The sequence below is a fragment of the Myxine glutinosa genome, chromosome 2 (assembly GCF_964187855.1).
Source record: "Myxine glutinosa chromosome 2, kmMyxGlut1.1, whole genome shotgun sequence".
Taxonomy (NCBI): domain Eukaryota; kingdom Metazoa; phylum Chordata; class Myxini; order Myxiniformes; family Myxinidae; genus Myxine; species Myxine glutinosa.
This window is the reverse complement of record NC_136262.1, coordinates 166,811,558-166,836,431: the sequence shown is the minus strand read 5'-3', so window position 1 is coordinate 166,836,431 and position 24,874 is coordinate 166,811,558. Positions and strand designations below refer to the sequence as shown.

Here is a 24,874-nt window from a genome sequence, read left to right as displayed (position 1 = left end):
GGAAGACCGAGAAAGACCTGGCTAAAGATGGTGGAAGAAGAAATGCGGGCAAGGGGGTTAACAAGGAGAGATGCCGAAAATAGGGCAAAATGGAGAAGATTGTCATGCGGACCGCAAGGCTAACCCCCGCTCTAGCAGGGAAAATAGCCTTAGAATGCATGTTTTTGTTGTTTGTTGTTACTAACATAGGTAATCCCAAAATTATTGAAATAGCTAATCCCCAAAAAGGCTGTATTGGTGGATGGAGCTTCTGTTTTCAGCCCTGTTTGTCTGCTTGTTTGTCTGTGAGCAGGATACCTCAAAGAGTTATGGACGAATTTGGACGAACCTTGGTGGACAGCTTGGGTATGTTACAAGGACCAATTGATTCGATTTTGGTGAAGATTCGGTTCTGAATCCCGATACGAGAGTTTTTTAAAATTCACAAGTCAATCTTCAGCATTGAGAGATGCGGCCAAAACCGATACATAGTACGATATGCCAAAAAGTTATGGATGGATTAGGACGAAACTTGGTGGATGAGATGGGTAGGTGACAATAACAAGCTGATTAGATTTTGTTTAAGGTACGGATGCAAATCCAGCCCATCAGTAGGCTATTACCTGTTTTTGTACCTGTTTTTGTAATAGTAGTACCTGTTTTTGTGTAGGCTTAGCACTGCATGGTGTTTCCCAAGTTTAATCATATAATCCAGAAAGCTTGGAAAAGCTGTCTGCAAAACACAAACAAAAGGAAATGCAAAAAGTCATGTTAAAAAAGTCATTCTCAAATGGCCGTCGCTACATCAGTGATATGTCTGCAAATTTTGCCATTATAATTATTAGATGCAGATATCAGCTCTAAAATGAAGCGCTCAGGTCATTGAACATCAAAGTTGATAAATTGTGCATTTCAGATGAATCTGGGATCCTATTTCTCACAAGTTTCTGCTCTGGTTCAGAATACCTGAAACCTCTGTCCGTACTTAACCATAACTAAATCCACAATGGAAAGAAAACTCACCATTATTATGACAATGTTCACAGACATCAGACATAGGGAAGTACGTTTTGCAGAAGTACAAGGATTTTTGGGGAAAATATAGAGATAGAGGTAAAGCATTTCTTTTGTGACAATATTTGATATCTTCACAACTTTGGTAGGACTATTTTGTTTAGCTCACCTGGAACGAAGTTCGGGGGAGCGTATGCGATGGCGCGTTAGTCCGTCCATTGCGACCAAATTTATGTTGGGAATTTGGGATTGCGACCAAATTTGGCACAAATTATACTTGTTGTGTTGTGACTAAAGTTTGTTCACGGCATTCAAAAAAAATCGGGGTCTAAGGGGGTTTACCGGGGTCAAAGTGGATCCAGGTTTGACCCCCCAAAAATAGGTATTTGCTTTCTTTTCTGAAATTACACACACGATTTCGATGAAACTTGATCACAACCTTCATCCCCCATGATGTACCAAAATTGGCTCACGGCATTAAAAAAAACTTCCCCTTTGGGGGTCCACGGGAGGTTTCCCCCCAAAATAGGTATTTGCTTTCTTCTCAGAAACTACACACGCAATTTTAATGAAACGTTACCACAACCTTCATCACCCGTGAGGTACCAATGTTTGTTCAAGGCATTATAAAAATTGGGGTCTGAGGAGGTATATGGGGTTGGTGGAGGGCAGGGCAGGGTATTTTTAACCCCCAAAATAAGTATTTTTTTGTTTGTTTGTTTAAAGTCTTATGATTATGTTAATATGATTCTACATGCTGCCCTGTCTAGAAGGCTGCCCTGTCATGCTGCCCATTGAAATTGGTTTAAAATACCTTTAGTCAGTGCAGTATACTGTTTATACTACCAGGTGAGCACCAGGGGTATTGCCCCTATGTTTTTTTTTATTTCAAGTGATGAAAGCCAAATATTTTTCACATTAATCACAGACCGCTTACATTTTCAAACAAATCTTGGTTCCCCTCATTTCCCAGCTTCCTTGGTTTGAATGGAAGACCTTTCACATTAATGCCTTGCAATCCATTTGCAACACCTGCAAGACAGGAAGAAAAATGAATTAACCAAGCGAATGCAATGATAATCACATAACTCATGCATGACGGTATCTATTGACAATGACCTTCATTTATTGATCAGAACTGGGAATACAAATACAAAGGTTCCCTTACCGTTTAAATTTGGAGTAAGGTGAAAGATTTACATTGGGTTGCAGAGTTGTCTCAGAGTTGTGCTACCAGAGATTCCGCACCAACGCCAAGTAATCTGGCTCAGTGGTGTCACACTTATTGGGTACATTCGATCCATAGTCCAATCAAACATTAATACCCCAAAAATGCATCAAACACCAAAACTGGAAATCATACTAAAAAATGAACAGAATGTAAGAAATTTGTTAAGATGCATCTTTAAAAAGGTCCACATAATCAAAAATTAAAAAACTCTTTTTTGATGTGATAATAATGATTCATAAGTAATAAACAAAGAACTGAATGTGCTTTTTGATTCTAATTATTTTTTGAGCCAACCAAGCCAAAAAATAAGCCAACCTGGCTGGTAATGCCCCTAAAAATTCCAGAAAACCTACTTGGTCATGGCGTCATCTGTGATGTCATCACTGTAATGATTGTCTCAGCACGCAATGAATAATGGCCGCACAACACGCTACAGACTCGTCCGAAAGTGAATTTGACGAATAATTTTCTGGCCAAGAATCCCCAGATTACGACAATAGTCAAATTCATGATGTGGAACAACCGCTGGGGCAACAATATGTTCCCCCAGTCGATTTGCAGCAAGCAAAAATATGTTTTCCCTATTTTTTGGCTATTTTATTCTATTTTTTGATATTTCAGTGCTATTTTAAAACAATTTTTCTCCAAAAAATAGCATAAAATAGGTTATTCTTTCCCCCTTTTTTATACTATTTCGTGGATTTGATGGTTGCAGTGCTATTTTTTAAACTAGTTTTTCTATGCTTTGTTTTTTTCTCACAATTGGTGGCTAATTTTTTACTAATTTCCTAGTGGCTGGATGCCGAGAGCGGACGTGGAGTTCGGGAGTTTGTGCAGGAGAGAAAGTTAGAGCGCATGATGCAAGCGAGCGCAATAATTGCCATTGCAGCATCGTAGGTTAATTACCGTGAATCGTCCGCACCTTCCCGTCGGTGTCCTCGGCCATGAGTCTTCGTGAGATCATAGAGAACTTTTACTGGCACAGTACGAGCGGTTGGGTCGAAGCGAGTTGGGGTTGCTGGATGCCAAGAGTGGACGTGGGGTTCGGGAGTTTCTGCAGTCTGTGCATGGAGGTTCACGTACGGGTGCAAGCCTGAAATGACCCTATAATTACTGATTTCCAGACATTTACATCATTATTCAGCATTACCAAATTTTAAAGTTAAACGGATATTCCAAAGGAGTTGGAATTATACCTCCTGATTTGTACTTGTTTGCATTGTATTCTTACTCTATTATTTTGTCTTCATTGCCAAAGTGTATGCAGTGTAAAGGCTACACTGACATGTATTCATGTTACTAGAATGGACCGAATTTGTTAATACTTAGAACAAAAGACAATACAATATGGCATACAAAAGCAAATCACTTTGTTTCGCGATGCGTAACTAAACTCTGTAATGCCCTGGGAGCAGAATAACTATGAGAAAAGCTATGAAAATCAGGATAAAGTCTGTAATGCCCTGGGAGCAGAATAACTATGAGAATCAGGATAAAGTCTGTAATGCCCTGGGAGCAGAGTAACTATGAGATTCAGGATAAACAAAGCAAAAATCAGCATAAAAAGCATGATGATTTATCCTTATCTATATTTTCTCTCTCTCTCATGTAACTTTTGGTTGCCCATGTGACCTATAATTGAGTTCAAACACATTACAATCGGTTCACATTTATTGCAGGTGGAGGCATCTATGGACAGACACATGACATCACGTCAAATTATTATTTCTCATTATCTGCACAACCAAAGTTGGACGGAGATTTCGTCTGTCTGTTTATAAACAAGATATCTCAAAGAGTTGTGGACAGATTCAACGAAATTTGGCAAAGAGGTTGGGTATGTGAAAAAGACGAAATGTTTCGATTTTGTTGAAGATCTGAATATGGATTTGGATATGAGAATTTTTATTTTTTAAAAGTGATTCTTCACCATTGGGAGATGGGCCCAAAAACGATATATAGCAGGATATCTCAAAAAGTTGTGGATGGATTTGGGCAAAATTTGGTGGAGACCTTGGGTATGCGACAGGGACGAAGTTATTCGGTTTTTGTGAAGATTTGAATACAGCTCCGAGAATTATGTGTGATTCTTCAGCATTGAGAGATGGAGCCAAAAACGATATGTAGCAGGATATTTCGAAATGTTGTGGTCGAGTTATGGTAAAACTTGGTCGACGAGTTGGTTGGATGACGAGAACAAGGCGATTAGATTTTGGTTCAGGTCCGAATGGAATGTCCATTCGGACCGGAATTCGGAAAATTGATCGTTCAGGTCCAACGCATGTCACAAAGGCCGGTTAGCTCAGTTGGTTAGAGCATGGTCACGTGGTGCTAATAACGCCAAGGTTGCAGCTTCGATCCCCGTACGGGCCAAGAAGACCCAAAAACCCCGAAGACCGAAAAGATGGAAAACACCCAGAAGACCGAAAAGACCCCGAATAACCAAAATACCCCGTAGACCCTTAAAGACCCAAGCAAATTAAAAAAACCCAGAGCCCCTTAAAGACCCTGAGGACCCAGTGGACCGCAAATTACACAGAAGACACAAAATACTCTGAAAACCCTTAAATACCCCAGAGATCCAGATCAAGGTTCCAAAATACTCGAATTCCTCAAAAAACCTAGAGGACCCAAAAGACTCAAATGACCCAAAAGACACCGATGAACCAGAAGACCCAAAAGCCACAAAAGACGATGAAGACACTGAAGACCCAAATGACCCAAGATCTGCCAACAATCCTCTTATGGTGTAACTGCCAAAATCAAGACTCTCGGCTCACCTTCACTCCTTCATTCCTCTTTACTCACACCTCTGGAACAAACTCCCTCACTCTCTTCAATCCCACTCCTCCCTCCAGGTCTTTAAAACAGCTGTTCACCACCATCTGTTATCTTCCCCCATCCAAAACCTTGATCTTTTCTACCCCCGTTAAAACGCCTCAAATCCGCCTCTTTCAATCTCCGACTTCATTCCTGAAATTCCGAGAAGTTCATTTGCTTTATACCGTGTACCCCTCCCTCTTCCCCCAGCCCTCCTCCTCCCACAGATCTATCGATGTCCCTGTTCTCTTCTGCTGTGCTTGTGTGTTTCCCTCTCTCCCCATCTTGTCTCCCGCTCCCTTCATTGCATGTTTTATGTGTCTGTGCATGTTTTCATATCCAATGTGTTATCTCTCACACAAGCCTCGATTCTGTATACAAAAAAAAGAAAGGGTTTCACAAACCAGCTGGGCAGACCTGAGTTTTCTTTTTACGGCGTAGCCCATCGAGCCATCTAGAAGAGTGTTTGTCCGTATGTATGTGTGTATGTATGTATGTATGTGTATATGTATGTCCCCTCAAACATACACCAATCAGAGCTGAGAATCTGGTCACATGACAGGGTGATGTGATTTCGTCTGATGTCATTACGGCGGTACGGCGGCTGACTCTCCACACACCGCCATTTTGATTTATATGCCATTCATGCCGAACATATTGTCGAACCTGTCATACATCACAATTGCCATGCACTACTTTACGTTTTTCATTCAGTGTGAAACACAAACAAACAGATTGTTAAAATAACCATGAACTATCGAAAGCATCGACGTTACGTCTCTTCCAACTATACGGTACATATAGGCCTTAGGCGTTATGACTCACCATCCGCTTCGGACAAATTAAGCCCAGGTATCTTAATACAGTGGTATCGTTTTCGTAGTAATAATAATATTATGGTAAATATAACCATAACACTTTAATCCCAATGTCGTGAATGGAAAGTTGATGGATTGAAGCGGTGTAAAAGCGGAAGTAAGGAATTCACCTCGGTTTTTAAAAAATAATATAATTTTCGTAATAATAACGTAACGTTATTATTTAATCAATCAATCATGGTTTTATTATCAATTCGTCACAGCCAAGGCTGAATTGTGAGCGATTTACAACATAACATAAAATACGAGATCATGAAATAAATAAGTCAATAATTTGCAATCACGATAAACATACAAATAATTAAAATGAATAAAAAATTTTCTACACCACAACTCCATATTCAGGCATTAATAACATGAAAAATAAGCATCGTTTAAGGTACACACATTATTGTGAAATACATCCATTGTCATAAAATACACACGTATAAAATACACACTATTAAAGTAGCTGCAATAATAAGTACCACGTTCCAAGATAAAAAATTTCCTTGAAATATAAAACTAGGAAAAGAAAAGGTAAATCTGTTATGAATCTCACTTGGAGAATATGTGTTAAGAGATTAATCTTACTGAGAACACATTCATGGTATTTAAAAGTCTAACTATATAAGGCATGGCACTCTTTCTGTAACGTTCAGTCCTGCACCTAATTTCTATAAGCTTATTGCTGTGACGTAATTGTCTAAGTGACGATTGTTTGTTTGGTAACCAGTCTGGGAATCTACTATACAAAGAAGATGCAAAGTTACTACAAAGTTGTTCACGAAGTTCGTGCAGTAAATTCAGCTGGCAGGTACTCAAAGCATTGTAGTAGGAATCATAATCGCCAGCAAAAATAATTCTCAATGCTCTTCTTTGTATCGATTCAATCAATGCATGCTGTTGTGTCAAAGAGGAATGCCATATGGGACAGCAATATTCTAACATAGGTCTGATGTAAGAAATGTACACAGTGATAAAATCTTCTATCGGAATATGGAACTTCCTCAAAGATCGAAGCGTATACAACTTTCTCGACGCTTTCAAAACGATGAGGTTTACATGATCTGCCCACTTGAGATCATTGCTGACAACAACTCCCAACAGCTTGACCTGCTGACTTTCCTCCAGTCTAACGTTGTTAAGTTGGATTAGCAGTGGTGGCAGCTGGCGGTGAATAAACGACACTCGCATTATCTGGCACTTAACTGGGTCGAGCTTCATCTTGGAATCTGTACACCACTGTTCAAATTCTGAAAGGGCTGTTGATAGGGTAGATGGAGAGTCCATTTGACGCGACTCTGCCAAAGTTAAGTCATCCACATATTGCATCATTGATGAGGGCCAAGAAGATGAGTGGGCCCAATCGCATTCCTTGTGGGACTCCACCAGTTGTTGAGAGGCATAGAAAGTTCTCCCTTATAACGAACTTGCTGGATGCGGTTTGCGAGGAAGCTGCAGACCCACTGAATTAAGGAAGGTCTTGCTCCCATCACGTATAGTTTATTGATGGCTATGGTGTGATCCACTGAATCAAAAGCCTTCGAAAAGGCAGTCAAAACAATAGTCGAAATTTAACCAGGTCTGTCAGCTCTACCATACAGGAAATCCATCAGTTGTACGAGGTAGTGAGTGGAGGACATACCTGCACGGTTCCCAAACTGTTGAGGGTCGATGTTAGCAGAAATGTCGGACATGAGCCATCGATACACGAATAGCTCCGCAAGTTTCGCGAAATGATCAGTTAATGCGATCTGTCTCAGCTTGTCCAGTGTCGGTGATGATTGTTTAGGTAGAGGAACAACTATTGATTTCTTCCATTGACTGGGAACAACACCTTGTTTATATGAGGCATTGATAATGTCACAGAGAGGGATGCTTAGTTCCAAGGCGAACTCTCATATAAGTCTAGGAGAGATGCCATCTGGCCCACAACCCTTCCCCACTTTGGTCTTTAATAGTTCTTTATAGACCATTGTAGGTTGCACCATGGGAACACTATTTGGTGGAAAAGGAAAAAAAGCTGGAATATTGTCCTTGTGTAATGGGGATGTACTCCTCATAATTGAAACAAAGTAAGAATTAATGGCGTTTGAAATTGCTAAGGAGTCGCTGCTCGGAATGCCTGGCAAGTTGATAAATCAGCTCCTGTTTTGTGTTGGACGTCATGAGTTTAATGTAACGATACCATGAGCTTGGGTTGTCACGCTTCAATCGTTGAACTCGGTTACTATCAGAAGTCTTGCTTTGCTTCATTGATTTTCCGTTGAACCTTATTTCGGAGGTTTTTCCAGCTGGGGGATCCTCTATGGAATGCTGCTTGACGTTTATGAATCAGCACTTTCACTTCCGATGGTATCCATGGTTTATCTGCCACATGGAGTCTAATGATCTTAGACGGGAAGTGAATGTTAATTTCAGAATTCAACTCCATATAGAATTGTGTGCACTTGTCTTCAACGTCACATTTGCTAACTAGAACGGGCACTCGGTAGAGCGCATACCTTCGCCGCAGCTACTGTTCTGTACTTGGTAAAAATACGATTTTGACCTTTTCGTGACCTTGACCTTGACCTTTGACCCGATTGCTCCCAAAATCTAATCAAATGTGTCCCGTATAATAACCAATCATCCCACCAAATTTCATGCAATTCGGTTGAATACTTTTTGAGTTATGCGAATAACATACACACACACACACAGACATACAAATAAATACACAGCGATCAAAACATAACCTTCCGCTTTTGCGAAGGTAATAACATCTGTCCAGTCATGATGCGTTATCCATTCACCGAAAGCACGGATGTCTGATTTACGCATTGGGCGGATTACTTTGCGCTTCGTATCATTATTGGAAGAGAAATGTTGTTTCGGGTACCACATTACCCCGCCGTGATCGCTTTGCCCGATTGGAGCAGCAAGTTGAACAGAGATGTAGAGGTTTTTCATATTTGTCACAATTTTGTCCAGTATTACATTATTTCTTGTCGACTGGTCTACAACCTGCTCAAGATTGTGGCCGATAAGAAGTGCAGTCAGATCGAGGTGATTGACATCTCCCATTATTATAATACCGGCACCTGGATGGCGAGAGAGGATGTCATCAACTGCGAACGTAAGGTATTGAACAAACGAGATGGCGTTGTTGTTGTTTGGAGGCGAGTAGACAGAGGCAACAAATATGGAGGATACCACTCTTGGTAGTCTGTTCGGACGTAATTGAGCCCAAACAATCTCATGTTCTTCCGGCACTGCAATGTCAATAGAGGAAGCATTCATGATAGATTTGACATATAGGGCAACGCCACCTCCGCGACGATTATTTCTATTCTTTGTCAACAACGAGTCATTTGGTATGCTATGTACGTTTTCTGGAACAATGTCCTTAAACCAGGTCTCACTGACAGCCACTATGTCCAGATCGTAATCTTGTACAATGCAGCAAAATTCGTCAAACTTGTTGTTCGGTGACGTAGCATTCACCATGTACACCGACGGCAGCATGACTTGAGTTGGACGAGATATCAACCTTATATTGCGATAACATCTCCTTCTTTGTGGTTGTTGTATTGTTTCACAATTTGGTAAAGAGATCCTCACCTGTATTGGGCGAGAATTACGTTTTCTCCCACCCCGTTTTCCCCGCTTCCTCCGTCGCTTTCGTTTTCTATTATTCCAGGAAGAAGCTGAAATGGTGATACTTTTATACTGCCTCTGGTGAACAGGACATGACTTACGGAGCAAGAGTAAATATTCAATGTGAAGACATTGTCAAATTGCACAAAGTCACGTGTAATGGAGTAAAGCACACACGGCCCGTGGTGGTGAACCAAACGTTGCACAAAGTCACCTGTAATGGAGTGAACCACTCACGGCCCGTGGTAGTGAACGAAGTGTTGCCCAAAGTCATGTGTAGTTGAGTGAACCACTCACGGCCCGTGGTCGTGAACGGTCCTTAAGATTGCGGAAGTAGCACCAGCGCATCCAACTACTCGTCGAAGTTGAACTTGAAGGGCTCTATTATTAGAGTAAATCTAATCGTAACACCAATCCCTCTGTAGTGACTGCAACGTTACTGGAGGTTAAATATTGTTACGGTTTTTAGAAGCTTCACTAGTAAATTTTAGTAAATGCATCCCTTATAAATGTCCCTCTGTAAATATTCCCATCAATTGGGTTGTTAAAGATCACACCCTAGTTAGTCCATGAACAACACGTAGCGAACCACAGGACCTCTCCGTAGTTATCTCATTATTATGTGTTTCAGTTAAGGATCTGTTCCCAATAGTTGAATCTGCGTTGCATTAATCAAATAAGATAGGTCCCTTTCATTTTCCCCAAATCGCCTCACCCACGCTTCAAAGTGACAGTCAGGCAGCGTTCGCTGCCCCTTGGTTTGGCTCATTTGATTGCCCCAAGCCACCATTGGCCATGCGGTCAAGCCGAGAAAGAAGGGGGCGTAGCCACCAGAACGAGGTGGGGCACGTCTACTCGTCATCTCGGAGGTGGTGTCGGAGGGGGAGGTGGAATGTCGGAGCCTGGTGAGCCAACCGGTAGGCGTGTTATCAGAGCCGACGGCTTGATTTCCAACACAGCAATAAAAGCGGCTGCAAGGGACTGCTTGGCCAGTTGAGTGAGAGGGTTCCGAAGAAGGAGAGAGGAAAAAAGGTACGAGCTGTGTGAGAAGGTGCAACCTGAATAAGAGAGTCGGTGAGAAGGCACGAGAGAGACGAAGCTGTGCGGAGCTGCTTCGGAAAGCCCCTACCGTGTGAAACCGAGTACGTGGAGCTGCCGTTGGCTGTTCGCTGCCAGCCCGGAGCGTGGACCTGGAGCGGACCTCCTTGCTGTGCCTGCCCCCCCAAACCTTCCAGCCCTGCTGTCCCACACGGACCCTTCTCCTTCTTCCAGTGATTCCTGCCTGCTATTCCCTTGTCGTGTAAGTCTGTTGTCTGTCCTGTTTATTGTCTGGGGTATAATATAAGACTGTTTTAAGGCTTGCCCTGTGTCTTCTTCTTCTTCACTGTATATTGCTTTCGTTCCTCCTCTTCTTTGGTTTTGGATATAATTAATAAATTCCACCTGTTCCTTCTTATTCTTTGGTTTCATTCTCCCCCGATCGCTTTAGTCCTTTCTTTTGATTGAATACCTGTGGCACGATTTGGCCAACGCTTTATAATCAGGTTTAGTCTCTTGATAACGCCCCGAGTCGTAGCTCGCTTCGCTCGGCGCAATCCAATCAGGCTGTGGCCCAGGTGGGAGTATTTCCTTGCTTATGGCCGGTGGTAGTACTTAGGTATAAAGACAAATTGGGCTTACAACCCTACTTACCATCGACCGGAGGTGACATCATACCCCCAGGACCGGTCGGACGGCCAGCTTAACAGGACAAGGGGATTAACCCCCCCCCCTCTTGCTAACGGGAGTGCCGTCCCCTGGATCCGTAACAATATATATTAAAGTAGCGGAAGTTTTGTGTCCGGCCGTCATGTTACGTCATTACGTATATGATGTCATTACGGCGTAAACACCCACTCACTTCAAGAGCGGCAGGAAAGGTCATTTCTCTTTGGGGTAAATAGATTACAGTCGATCTATGGTCTGGTCTCAAGAACATTGGGTGTGTGTTCATTTACCAAGGTTCTTGTGGAGAGATCGCCAAGTGGTTTAAACATTTGAGCAAGCACCACATTCAAAACCCTTAAGGAACGGCTGGCTTTGCAAGCGCTAGCTAGCTGCTTGGTAAATGAGCACACCTACAACCCTTGTGGGATATATAGATTACAGTAGATCTTCGCTCAGTTCTGTAAGTAAAACTTACCTCACGGATGTCTGGATTCCTCCAAATTTCATTGTTTAATGCTATAAACAGCATTAGCGACTGTTTAAAAAGCTAATAATATGTGTTTGTGGTTTATAATATCTTACAAGCGTGGCTACGCCGCTGTTAGACTTTCGGTCTTGTTTTTAATATAATCTTTACAGGAGTAAGGCTCATGGAAGAGCGAGGAAGAACTGACAATGGGACAAAATCACAGGAATGAATGAACAGCAAAGAGGAGATGGAGGAGGGGAGGAAGCACTGGAGTAGCAAGTAAAATGGTCGAGTTAGGAAAGGCTAATGGGGTAATAAAAATGGGTCAGAATTGGTGATTACAGGAGATGGTGGTGAGGGTGAGAGTACGGTGAGCAGGGCGAGCAATACCAGAGAATAGAAGGTGGAAAACAGAGGGACCATGGCTACCAACCTGCTTGCTTGTACTTCGGCCTAATCAAGGGAGACTCCAATAGTATTGCGAGCTTCATAGTTAGGTCGAGAATCGAGCCCATACTCGACAACTCGACAAAGTTAAATGTATGACCCCCTGCACCATCCCTTCAGATAAATGTGACTGTCGGTCATATTTAGCCTGGATGCTGCCAAGGCCCAATCATTGATGCAGAAAACATCTGTCCGTGGGCAATCTGCCACAATCTGCCAAGAAAGCGGAGCAGGCACAAACTCCTTCACGCTTGGGTCATTCTTCCCCTCTGCCCCGGGTGCTGACGTAGCATGGGGTGTTAAGGCCCAATGATGGACGCTGCAGGGTCCGTCCATGGACAAAGGTGCTGTTCACCTATTGTGTAACACACAAATGTCGGAGCAACTGACTTACAATACCCAACTGCCTTTGCGAATTAATCCTTTGTCTACTTGTGTCAACGCAGGCATTGTGATTTTGTTGCAGATGACAAGTACTTGTTAAAAAAAAATCGCTAGATAATGCAGGAATACATTCAATAACACAGGTTAACAAAGCTGGTTAAAGCATAAACAAAGCAAAGGTCATTAACTACCCCAAGGATCCAGGGCATGCAGCACGAAGCTACAGCCCGAGGAGAAGACCCTTACGGGAAGCCAAATGCATCTGCTACCCAGGACAAAAGTTAACAGAAAGGAGGTGAACAACACCAGCACTTTAAACGATTAGGTAGGTAAGAAATGCCCGATTGTTGGGGACACACGTGGCTCATGGGGGAAATCACATGGCTGTTCTATGGCAGTGATGGAGTGCCTTCTCGAAAGTTCCCCAATGATGATGAAGAAAGTTCCTCGTCAAGCATGTTACAAGATTGCACCAGAATAAAAAATAAATAAATAACAGGAACAGTAAAAACTTTTGGTTCAACAAGCAAGGTGTAATCAAGATGTCATGTAAAATAAGCCAGGATGAGGAAGCACAAAAATAAAGAACATTATCAAATCTACTGAAGTGCGGTGCTATGCGCACGACTTATTTGCCAAGAAGATAAGCAACAACGCGGGTAACCAAAAAGAGTCTTTATTCCAAAGCTCAACTATAGCACTGAAGTGCTCGGGGCTGCGCGCCCCGTGTATATCCCGAGGCCACGCCTACCCCTCGGGCGTGGGCCGACACCCTCTTGGTGCGCGGAATGATGTCACCGCGCCAGCGAGCCATCGTGTCTGCCACACGCGCCCCCCCCCCCCCCCAGAATTCCCGCGCACCTGAAGGGTCAGTTTGCGGGGCAAACGGATGACCCGGCCGAAGCGCCCTCTGGCGGCTGGCGGCGTCTGGGATGCCGGGATGTCATCTGGGATGCCCCCGGCGGCACTTGGGATGGGTGCAGGACCCGGGGGGGGGGGGCGTGCCGGCGGGGCTGAGAGGTGCCAGAGGTCCGCCCGCCGGGGGGCGGCCCCGACGCGGGGGCCAAGCCACTGGCGGGGGGTGGTCCACGTCAAGGTGGGCCGGCTTGAGGCGGTCCACGGAAACGCGGTCAGGAGTACCGCCGATGTCGAGGGTGAAGTGGCGCCCGGACAAGGTGTCCGTGACAAAAAGGAGGCTGCCGGAAAGGCCGACACTCAAAGCCGCTACCGAGCACCGGCCCGGGCGTTTCCCGACTTGCCAAACGAGCACGGCGGGCAACAATTATTCCTAGCCTTGTGGCCAAACCTGGCGTGGGAACGGCACCAGGTTTGCGGCGGAGGCGGAGGCCGTGGCTTTCGCGGTGGTGGTGGGCGGGGCGTGGCGGCGGCCACGAGGTGTGCATCGGCATCAGCTTCGGGATCCACGAGGTGTGCAGCAGCATCAGCCTCGGGATCCGCGACGGCCGCACCGACTCTCGCCCGCGTGTCACAAGCCGCGAAAAACTTGTCGGCCTGGACGGCCAGAGCGCGGGGTTCCTTTATTTTGGAACTGGCCAACGCGAGACGTACCTGTGCCGGTAGCTGGCGTAGAAAGAGCGCCCGGAATAAAAAATCCGGGGCTTTGTCACCCAGCAACGACAGCATGTAATCCATCCGCACCGATGGTCGTGTGTCGCCGAGTTCGGGAGTGTCTAGGAGGCGGTCGGCCCGTTCGCACTCCGTGAGGCCGAACGTGGCGATGAGGAGACGCTTGAGCGCCTCATACCTGTGGTCGGCCGGTGGGTTCCGCAGGACGGACATGACTCCGGCGGCTGTGCCGGGCCCGAGGGCGGCGATGACGTGGTAATAACGCGTCTCATCCGCCGTTACGCCTCGAAGTTGGAACTGTGCCTCGGCCTGCACGAACCATACCTCGGCCTGAGCTTCCCAAAACTCAGGGAGCTTCACCGCGACCGCGTTGTTTGACATTGGCGCGTTCTGTTGGTCAGCGGCGGCTGAACCAGCGTCGAGGTCACCAGTGAAGTGCGGTGCTATGCGCACGACTTGTTTGCCAAGAAGATAAGCAACAACACGGGTAACCAAAAAGAGTCTTTATTCCAAAGCTCAACTATAGCACTGAAGTGCTCAGGGCTGCGCACCCCGTGTATATCCCGAGGCCACGCCTACCCCTCGGGCGTGGCCGACACCCTCTTGGTGCACGGAATGATGTCACCGCGCCAGCGAGCCATCGTGTCTGCCACACTAGACTAATTATACAAATAAACTTTACTGAAAACTTACTTTACATTAAAGAGAAAAATGTGACTATGTTTTTTTTTTTAGCAACAATGTGAATGTATTAGTGTGTGTGTGTGTGTGTGTGTGTGTGTGTGTGTGTGTGTGTGTGTGTGTGTGTGTAGGTGTGTGTGTGTGTGTGTGTGTGTGTGTCGGTGTGTGTGTTTGCGTCGCCTCGGCCTAGTGTCATTGTGCTTATATCTTCTTTATTTATGAGCCTCGGCCTAGTGTCATTGTGCTTATATCTTCTTTATTTATGAGCCTCGGCCTAGTGTCATTGTGCTTATATTGTGGTGCGGGAGCACACACGTTGAACGAAGGTAGGCCACAATGCTTTGGTTATTATCGAGCTCTTTATTCATTGCTCACTCATCCGCACTAACGTGCGCACGGCAGCGAGCCTGCGTATATATCTCCAGGCCACGCCCTACTTGGGGCGTGGCCGCCACCCGCTGGTGCGCGGAATTATGTCTCTGCGCCAGCGAGCCATCGTGTCCGCCACACGCGCCCCCCCAGAATTCCCGCGCACCTGAAGGGTCAGCTTGCGGGGCAACCGGATGACCCGGCCGAAGCGCCCACGGGCGGATGGCGGCGTCTGGGATGCCGGGATGCCATCGGGGATGCCTCCGGCGGCATCTGGGATGGGTGCAGGACAGGGGGGTGGCGTGACAGCGGGGTTGGGCGGAGCCGGGGGTCCGCCCGCCAGGGGGCGGCCCCGACGTGGGGGCAGAGCCGCTGGCGGGGGGTGGTCCAAGTCGAGGTGGGCCGGCTTGAGGCGGTCCACGGAGACGCGGTCCGGAGCACCGCCGATGTCCAGGGTGAAATGCTTTGCCCCGGTCTCCAGCACGCGGAAGGGCCCGTCGTACGGGGGCCGGAGCGGTGTCCGGTGGGCGTCGTGGCGGACGAACACGTACTCCGCCGTGCGAAACTCTGGGGCGACGTGCGTTGGCGGGCAACCGTGGTGCGCCGTCGGCACCGGGGCGAACCTCCGGGCAGTCTCCTGCAGGGCGGAGCGCTGCTGCGCTGCGGACCATGGTGCTGTGGAGTCGGGGAGGAACTCGCCCGGCACCCGCAGCGGTTGTCCGAAGACCAGCTCCGCCGCGGATGCGCGCAGGTCATCCTTGGGCACCGTCCTGAGGCCAAGCAGGACCCAGGGGAGCCTTTTTTTTTTTTTTTTTTTTTTTGTATACAAGATCGAGGCTCGTGAAAGAGCGAACATTAATCACACAGAAAGACAAACCGACACATAAAACATATAACATCGGGAGCGGTAGACAAGATGGGGAGAGAGGGGGAAGGACACAAACACAACATTTGAGAGCAGGGACCGAGAGACATGGAGACATCGAGAGATCTGAGAGAGGGCGAGGGCTTTGGGGGGGGGGGGGCATGGGAAGGGGGCGGTGGGAGAGGTATAAAACATATGGACACTGCCAGGACTTCCAGGAAAGAAGTTGGAATTTCAAACAAGGTGGATCTGGGGTGAATTAGCGGGGGTAGAAAAGATCAAGGTTTTGGATGGGGGAAGATAAGAGATGGTGGTGAACAGCTGTTTTAAAGACCTGGAGGGAGGAGTGGGATTGAAGGGAGTGAGGGAGTTTGTTCCAGAGGCGGGAGAAAAGAGGCATGAAAGAGTGAAGGTGAGCAGAGAGCCGAGATTTCGGCAGTTTAACCATCAGAGGGTTGCTGGCAGATCTTGTGCGACCTGTAGGAATATTTGGGGGACAGAGCACAGAGAGAGCTGGGGGTGCAAGGCCGGAGAGGAGTCGGTAGAAGACAGAAAGACCACCTACCTGCCTGCGGTGAGTGAGTGAAAGGCCCTCAGAGATAGCTTCATCGCGGGAGATTCCAATAATTCTGAAAGCTTTGGTTTCAACAGCGTGAAGCCGAGCTAGGTGTGAGGCAGGAGCACCGGCCCATAGGGGAGAACAGTATTCCATTGAGCTGCGGATGAAAGCCTTGTATGTGGTGAGGAGCTCAGGTGTGCCGAGGAAGGACTTCGCACGACGGAGGATGCCCAGTCGGCGACTGGCTTTGGAGGCCAGCTTGGAAATGTGGTTTTCCCAAGAAAGATCATGGCAGATAGTGAGACCCAAAATCTTGAGCGACAGAACTTCTTGGAGAGGATTGTTGAGAAAGTAGATGGGAGGGTTGTCCAGTCGATCTTTTCGGAGAGAGAGACATAGTAAGAGTGTGAGATTTGTCAGGATTGAAAGACATGTTCCACTTGTTTGACCAGTCTGTGATTTTGTCCAGGTCTTCAGAGAGTGAGGAGGCAGCAGACTGCCGATCTGAGGGAAGAGGAATGGAGCGGCAGAGAGTGGAGTCATCAGCAAAGAGATAGAGAGGATTTTCGAGAGAGTCAGAGAGATCATTGATGAAGACCAGAAAAAGCACGGGGCCCAGAACACTGCCTTGGGGAACTCCAGCCTGAACAGGAAGAGGAGATGAGAGAAACCCATTCAGGGCCACACGTTGACGACGACTAGAGAGGAAGTCCGCCAGCCATGCGTGGAGATTTCCATGGATACCAAAGGAGGAGAGTTTGGTGAGCAGAGCGGGGTGCCAGACCGTGTCGAAGGCACGTGATATGTCGAGGGAGACAGCTCTAATTTCCTGTTTGGCATTGAGGACCTCCATCCATTGTTGAGACAGCAGAAGCAGCATGTCCAGAGTAGAGTGACCTGGTCTGAAACCAAATTGATGATCAGAGATCAAGCCTTTGGAGAAGAGGAAAGATTTCATATCCGAAGCAATGATGGATTCCATGACTTTGCTGATAATTGGGAGAAGGCTGATTGGTCTGTAGTTGCTAGGATCTGTTTTTGCACCTTTTTTGTGCAAAGCGGTGATGTTGGCTGATTTCCAAGCAGATGGCAGTTGACCTTGAGCAAAAGAGTGGGTGAAGAGAACAGAGAGAGGGTGACATAGAGCAGCAGAGCAGGATTTTAGGACCCGTGGGCTGATGCCGTCGGGTCCAGTTGCAGAATCAGAGTCGAGGGTTGACAGAAACTTTTCCACCTTGTCAGGAGGAAAGGACACCGAGTCCAGGAGCAGCAGGGTACGACTGGGTATGGTGGGTACAGAGAGGGATGGGTTTGGGACACAAGATTTAGAGGCAAACACAGAGTTGAGGCATTCAGCTTTTTCACGTGCGGAGTCAGCTGTGTAGCCATTTGAGGTAAGGGAGGGGATGGAGGGGGAACAAACACCAGAAACGGATTTGACCAGACGCCACCAGGATTTGGAAGAGGGAGACAGATAAGAGAGTTCGGTCTTGAGAACGGAGAGATATTGTTTCCTGGCTCTCCTGAGGGTGGACACACACTTGTTTCGGGCTTTGTGAAAGGAAATGAGATTTCCTTCCGTTGGATTTGCTTTCCAGGAGACGAAGGCAAGTTGTTTCTGGGCAACAGCCTCACCACAAGATTCCGTGTACCATGGACGGGAGGAAGGGTATGACAACTGAAGACGAGATGGGATAAATCTGTGCATGAGAGAGAGCAATTTACTTTGGAAGAATTCCCAGGATGAGTTGATGTCAGAGGTGGTAGAGATGGGAGACCAGTCCAGATGATTGATGGCTGCTTGAAGACCGTGCCAGTTGGCCTGAGTGAAATGCCAGACTCGTCGACGCTGAGCTGAGCTGTCGACCCAGCCGCCGTCGCGGACGCTGGCCCGGAGCGTGGCCTTCATGGCGCGATGGAAACGCTCGCACAGGCCATTGGCCTGTGGGTGGTAGGCCGTGGTGCGATGCAGCTGGACGCCGAGCCCCCGCGCCACCACCCCCCAGAGCTCCGAGGTGAACTGGGGGCCGCGGTCGGACGAGATGTCTGAGGGGGCGCCTAAATGGGCAACCCAAGTGGCGATGAACGCCTGCGCGACGTCCGCCGCCGTCGTTGCTGCCAAAGGCACGGCCTCCGGCCACTGGGTGGTGCGGTCCACCATGGTGAGGACGTGGGTGAAACCCCGCTAGGGGGGCAGAGGTCCCACCAAGTCCACGTGAACGTGGTCGAACCGACGTTCGGGCACCGTAAACGGGGCCAGCGGGGCCCGGTTGTGGCGGTGGACCTTCGCGCGCTGGCACGCGAGGCACGTCCTGGCCCAATCGCGGACGGCCTTCCGGAGGCCATGCCAGACGAACTTGTCGGCGACCAGCTTTTGGGAGGCCTTCGTGCCCGGGTGGGACAGGCCGTGGATGGCGTAAAAAACCCGGCGCTGCCAGCCAGCGGGCACGATGGGGCGAGGCCGGCCGAGGGAGACGTCGCACAAGAGGGCCGCGCCCGCACCGTCGAACGGTACCTCGGCGACGCGGAGGCCCGTGACGGCGGTCTGAAAAGCCTGGACGGCGGGGTCGGCGGACTGGTCCGCTGCCATCCGGGCATAGTCGATCCCGAGGTGGACCGCATGGGCGAGGGCCCGGGAAAGGCAATCCGCCACTGGGTTGTCCTTCCCCGCGACATGCCGGATGTCCGTCGTGTACTCGGACACGGCCGAGAGGTGACGCTGCTGCCGGGCCGACCACAGCTCAGCGACCTTGGCCATCGCGAAAACCAGGGGCATATGGTCGACGAAGGCCGCGAACGGGCGGCCCTCGAGCAGATGGCGGAAGTGCCGGACCGCCAGGTGGAGCCCGAGCAGCTCGCGGTCGAAAGTACTGTACCGCCGTTCGTGCAGGCGGAGCTGCCGGCTAAAGAACGCCATCGGCTGCCAAGCCCCCTTCACCCATTGCTCGTGCACAGCGCCCACCGCGTAGACCGACGAGTCGGTGGTGAGGGCGATCGGTGCATCGGGCGCCGGGTGCGCGAGCGTGGTGGCGTTAGCCAAGGCGAGCTTCGCGCCCACGAACGCCGCGTCCATCGGCTCAGTCCAGGCAACGTCGCCTTTGCCCAGCTTCCCCCGGAGGGCCTCGTGCAGGGGGCGCAGGAGCTGGGCGATGCGGAGCAGGAAACGGTGGTAGAAGTTCACCATGCCCAGGAACTCCTGGAGCCCCTTGATGGTGCGGGGGCGTGGAAAACCCCTGACCACCTCCACCTTGGCCGGCAACGGGATGGCTGGTGACGCGGTGCCCCAAAAATTCGATCTCGGTGACGCCGAACCGGCACTTGGCGGGGTTGACGATCAGGCCATGCCGGTCCAGGCGTTCGAAGAGCGTGCGGAGATGGCGGAGGTGCTCCTCACGGGACGCGCTTGCGACGAGGATGTCATCCAGGTAGACGTAAACGAAATCCAAGTCGCGCAAGACGCTGTCCATCAGCCGCTGGAACGCCTGGGCCGCATTCTTCAACCCGAAGGGCATCCGCAGAAACTCGAAGAGGCCGAATGGTGTAATGACGGCCGTCTTCGGTATGTCCTCCGGCCTGACGGGGACCTGGTGGTATCCGCGGATGAGGTCCACCTTGGAAAAGAGGGACATGTTCGCCAACCGGGCGGAAAAGTCTTGGATGTGAGGGACCGGGTAGCGGTCGGGGGTGGTAGCATCGTTGAGGCGGCGGTAGTTGCCGCACGGCCGCCACCCGCCGCCGGGCTTGGGCACGATGTGCAGCGGTGATGCCCACGCGCTGTTGGAGCGCCGGACGATGCCCAGTCGCTCCAGCGTGGCGAACTCCCCCTGCGCCACGGCGAGCTTCGCCGGGTCGAGGCGGCTCGCCCGGGCGTAGACCGGTGGCCCGACGGTGGGGATGTGATGCTCCACCCCATGCTTGGCGGCCACCGCCAAGAAAGTGGGCCACGTGAGGGCCGGGAAACTGGCGAGGAGGCGGGTGACCTCGTCCGCTGCCGGAAGCGTGCAGACCAACCTTGCCAGAACCGAACCGCTCAGCAAGCCGCTTGGCGAGCCGCTCGGTGAGCCGCCCAGGGAGCAGCTCAACGAACTGCTCAGCGTGCAAGCGAGCGAGCTGAAGGTTTCGGCCTGGACAAGGCGTCTGTGCCTCACGTCCACCAGCAGCCCATGCGCACAGAGGAAGTCCGCTCCGAGTAGGCCCATGGGGACACTAGCGGTAACGAACGACCTCTGAAAGCGCTGCCCCCCGAACCGCAGCGAGAGGCAATGCTTCCCAAATGTGCGGATGGGCATGCCGTTGGCGGCAAGCAAAGCGGGGCCCCGGCCCACAGCTTGCCGGTCGGACGCGGAAGCAGGGAGGATGCTCATCTGCGCTCCAATGTCGCACAGGAAGCGACGACCTGAGGAGGTGTCCGTTATGAACAACAGGCTGCCAGTATGGCCGACGCTCATGGCAGGAAGCGAGCGCCGGCCTGGTCATTTCCCGACCTGCCAAAAGTCCAAGGCGGGTGACAGGATCTGGCCTTGTGGCCGAACCTGGCATGGAAATGGCACCAGGTCTGGCCCGGTGGTGGTCGCCGCGCCGGTTGCGACGACAGTGGTGGGCGGGGCATGGCGGCGGCCACGCACGGATCCGCCAAACCTACGCCGCGCTCGGAAGGAACCGAACGCCATGCCACGCGGCGATCCGCCAAACCTACGCCGTGCTCGGAAGGATCCGAACCACACGTGCCGTGCGCGGCGCCGGGACCCATGACGGCCGTGCAATATGCCGGCCGCGCGTCGTGGGCTGCGAAGTACTTGTCCGCCTCCCTGGCCAGGGCCCGCGGTTCCGTAATGGTCGACCCGGCCAACGCGAGCCGTACCTGTACAGGCAGCACGTGGAGGAAGAGAGCATGGACAAGGAAATCCGTGCGGCCGTCGCCGAGCAGGGATAGCATGTAATCCATGCGGGCGGACGGGCATGTGTCGCCGAGGGCGGGAAGGTCCAAAAGACGGTCGGCACGGTCGGCCTCTGGGAGGCCAAACGTATCGAGGAGCAGCTGCTTGAGCGCCGCGTACTTGCCCTCATCCGGCGGGTGCTGGAGGAAGGACACGACGCGCGCGGCCGTGCCGGAGCCAAGGGCAGCGACCACGTAGAAGTACCTCGTGTCATCCGCCGTGACGCCCCGGAGCTGGAATTGGGCCTCGGCTTGAAGAAACCAGGTGTCGGCCTGCGCTTCCCAGAACTCTGGTAGCTTGATCGCGTTGATGGCCATTGCATGTTCGGGGGTTCAACTACGGTTGAACCAGTCGGAGGTCACCAATGTGGTGCGGGAGCACACACGTTGAACAAAGGTAGGCCACAACGCTTTGGTTATTATCGAGCTCTTTATTCATTGCTCACTCATCCGCACTAACGTGCGCGCGGCAGCGAGCCTGCATATATATCTCCAGGCCACGCCCTACCTGGGGCGTGGCCGCCACCCGCTGGTGCGCGGAATTATGTCTCTGCACCAGCGAGCCATCGTGTCCGCCACAATATCTTCTTTATTTATGAGCCTCGGCCTAGTGTCATTGTGCTTATATCTTCTTTATTTATGAGCCTCGGCCTAGTGTCATTGTGCTTATATCTTCTTTATTTATGAGCCTCGGCCTCGTGTCATTGTGCTTACATCTTCTTTATTTATGAGACATCATATGGATGTAAATGGACACTAGTTTTACTCTACGCACGTTGCACATCCCGTGCAGCGAATTTCACCTCCCTACACCTTGTATTTATTGTTATTGAAAAAAAAACACTTCTGTAACTTACACCGCCTTCAGGCTCAGTTTGCAAGCCACCATCTACAATTGCAATATAAGAGATGTAATAACTCTTCTTTTGGGCCCACTTGGTCTTTTGGGTCCTCCTGGTCTTATGGGTCCTCAGAGTCCTCGAGGTTGTTGGGGTACATTGGGTCCTCAAGGTATTTTGAGTCTTCAGGGTCCTCAGGGTTTTTTGCGTCCTCTGGGTCTTTTGGTCCCTCGCGTATTTTGAGTACTTGGTGAGTTTTGGGTATTTTAGGTCTTCAGGGATCTTTTGGGTCTTTTAGGTCTTTAGGGTATTTTAGGTCTTCAGGGACTTCTGGGTCTTTTGAGTCCTCAGGGTCTTTTGGGTCCTCGAGGTCGTTTTGGTCCTCTGGATCTTTTGGATCTTCGGGATATTTAAGAGTCTTCGGGGTATTTTGGGTATTTTGAGAATTTAAGAGCTTTGTGGTATTTTTGGTATTCAGGGTATTCAGGGTATTTTGAGTATTTGTGGTTCTTTAGATATTTAGGGTCTTCGGTGCCTTTTGGGTATTTAAGCGGGTTCGGGGTCTTTAAGGATCTTCAGGGTCTTTTGAGTTTTTGGGGTCATTTGGGTATTTGGGGTCTTTTGGGTCTTCAGACTCCAAACCTCAAAAGAACCTGAAGAAGATTAAATACCCCGAAGGCCCAAAAGGCCCATAGGCCTCAAAATACCCTGAGGATCTCTAAAGATTCTGAAGACCCTTAAAGACCCCGAAGACCCAAAAGACCCTTAAAAACCCAAAAAACCCTTAAAAACCCAAAATACCCCAAAGATCCTGAAGACCCAAATGATCCCAGAGGACCCAATCGACCCTTAAAGACCCTAAGACTAAAAGACCTTGAAGACCCTTAAGACCATGAATACTCTTAAGACCGCAAAGACCCTTTGGACCCTAAGATCCTTATGACCCCTTTTATGCTTAAGACCATTTCAATACTTTTGACACCTTTAGATCCCTTCACCCTTTTGATATTTTATACCCTTTAGACCCCGAGAACCTTTAGACCTTCACCACAAGTCCCTTTCGAACCCATCGACCTTAACACCATTTTGACCGCTTCCACCCTTCAGACAGATTAGACAGCTTGAACCGTTGACCATTTAAATTTTTTGACCACTTGGACCTTTTTAGATTGCAAATAAATGACAAATAAATAATATCACCAATATTACAAATACATTTGTGCAAAATAAATGTTTGTATTACGATTGGTGGAAATAATGACAACACAGCAACTCAGGAACAGTCATTATCCTTAGTTAAAACCCGTTGCTCTGTCCTGATGTATGGTGAGGCGCGCGTCGTGAAACAATCCACACTAATATAGTGTGTTTGTATCTACATATATATATATATATATATATATATATATATATATATATATATATATATATATATACATACATATATATATAGTTACGGATCTCGGATGTCAGCGCTCCCCTTATCAAGGGGGGGTTAATCCCCTTGTCTTGTTATCTGGCCGACCTGAGTCCTGGGGGTTATAACTTATAACGTTCCTTCCGGTCGGTGGTAAGTAGGGTTGTTGTCGAGTCTTAGTCCAATAATTACCTAAGTACTACCACCGGCCGTAAAGCAAGGAGATAACTCCTGCTCGAACCACGGATATGATGGAAAATGCCGAGCGGATAGCAATCCACGATCCGAGCCGTTAACAGTGACTAGACCCGATTATAGCGGTTCCGATCGTGCCACATTTGCCCAATGGAAGAAAAGACGGATGCGATCGGATAAGAGGAAACCAAGAAAGAACAAGGCAATTTATTACAAATATACAGAAAGCAGAGGAAACAAAAGAATGTACAGGATAAGAAGAGGAAGAAGCAGAACACAGGGCAGTCTTATGGCAGTCTTAACTTAATACCCAGGACAAACATACACACTCACACGGGGATTGTAGATGGTAGGGTGGAACAGGTAGAGGGTCCGGCGATGGGGTCCAGGCTCCGGTCCAGCGGGCGAAACCCGGCAGGCAGCTCCGCGTATAGTTGAACGCGCCGGGAAAATTATATAGTGGGGGGAAGCTGGTGTCCTATCGCGTATGTAATATGTGCACCCTCGTGCCAAACGCTCCCTCTCCAAAGTCCTCTTAATCAGCACGCCGTATATCTCATGAGTCCTTCTCAATGCGTTCTCTCCCAGAAGTCCTTTGTACTGCACGCTGCCGCTGGGAGTCCTCTTTCAATAGCGCTCTCCCAATTAGTTCTCTCCGACAAGCGCGCCTCCGACAAGTCCCGCGAAAGGGCTTTGCGCTTGCTTATATATCTCCACCAGCAAAACGCTCCGCGAGCCCAAAACCACGCCTGTCGGCGATGTCACTTCAGCCCTGGTTGGCTGGTGAGGGCTTACCGGCTCCGCCTTTGACGGCTGGATGACGTGGCCACACCCTCTTCCTGGCGTTCCGCCCCCTTTCTCGGGCCTCACCGTGTG

General features: G+C 49.2%; 1 protein-coding gene across 1 annotated transcript in view; it reads right to left on the bottom strand.

The window, feature by feature from the left end:
• The window catches only part of LOC137421090 (zinc metalloproteinase-disintegrin-like jararhagin), a 299,776-nt gene that overhangs the window by 88,233 nt on the left and 186,669 nt on the right, over nucleotides 1–24,874 (bottom strand). The window contains exons 2-3 of the mRNA XM_068106802.2: nucleotides 1,931–2,025; nucleotides 636–712 (exon numbers count right to left, since the gene is read on the bottom strand). Coding sequence (XP_067962903.2) covers nucleotides 636–712; nucleotides 1,931–2,025 — 172 coding nt within the window. The remainder of the gene's footprint in view (nucleotides 1–635; nucleotides 713–1,930; nucleotides 2,026–24,874) is intronic.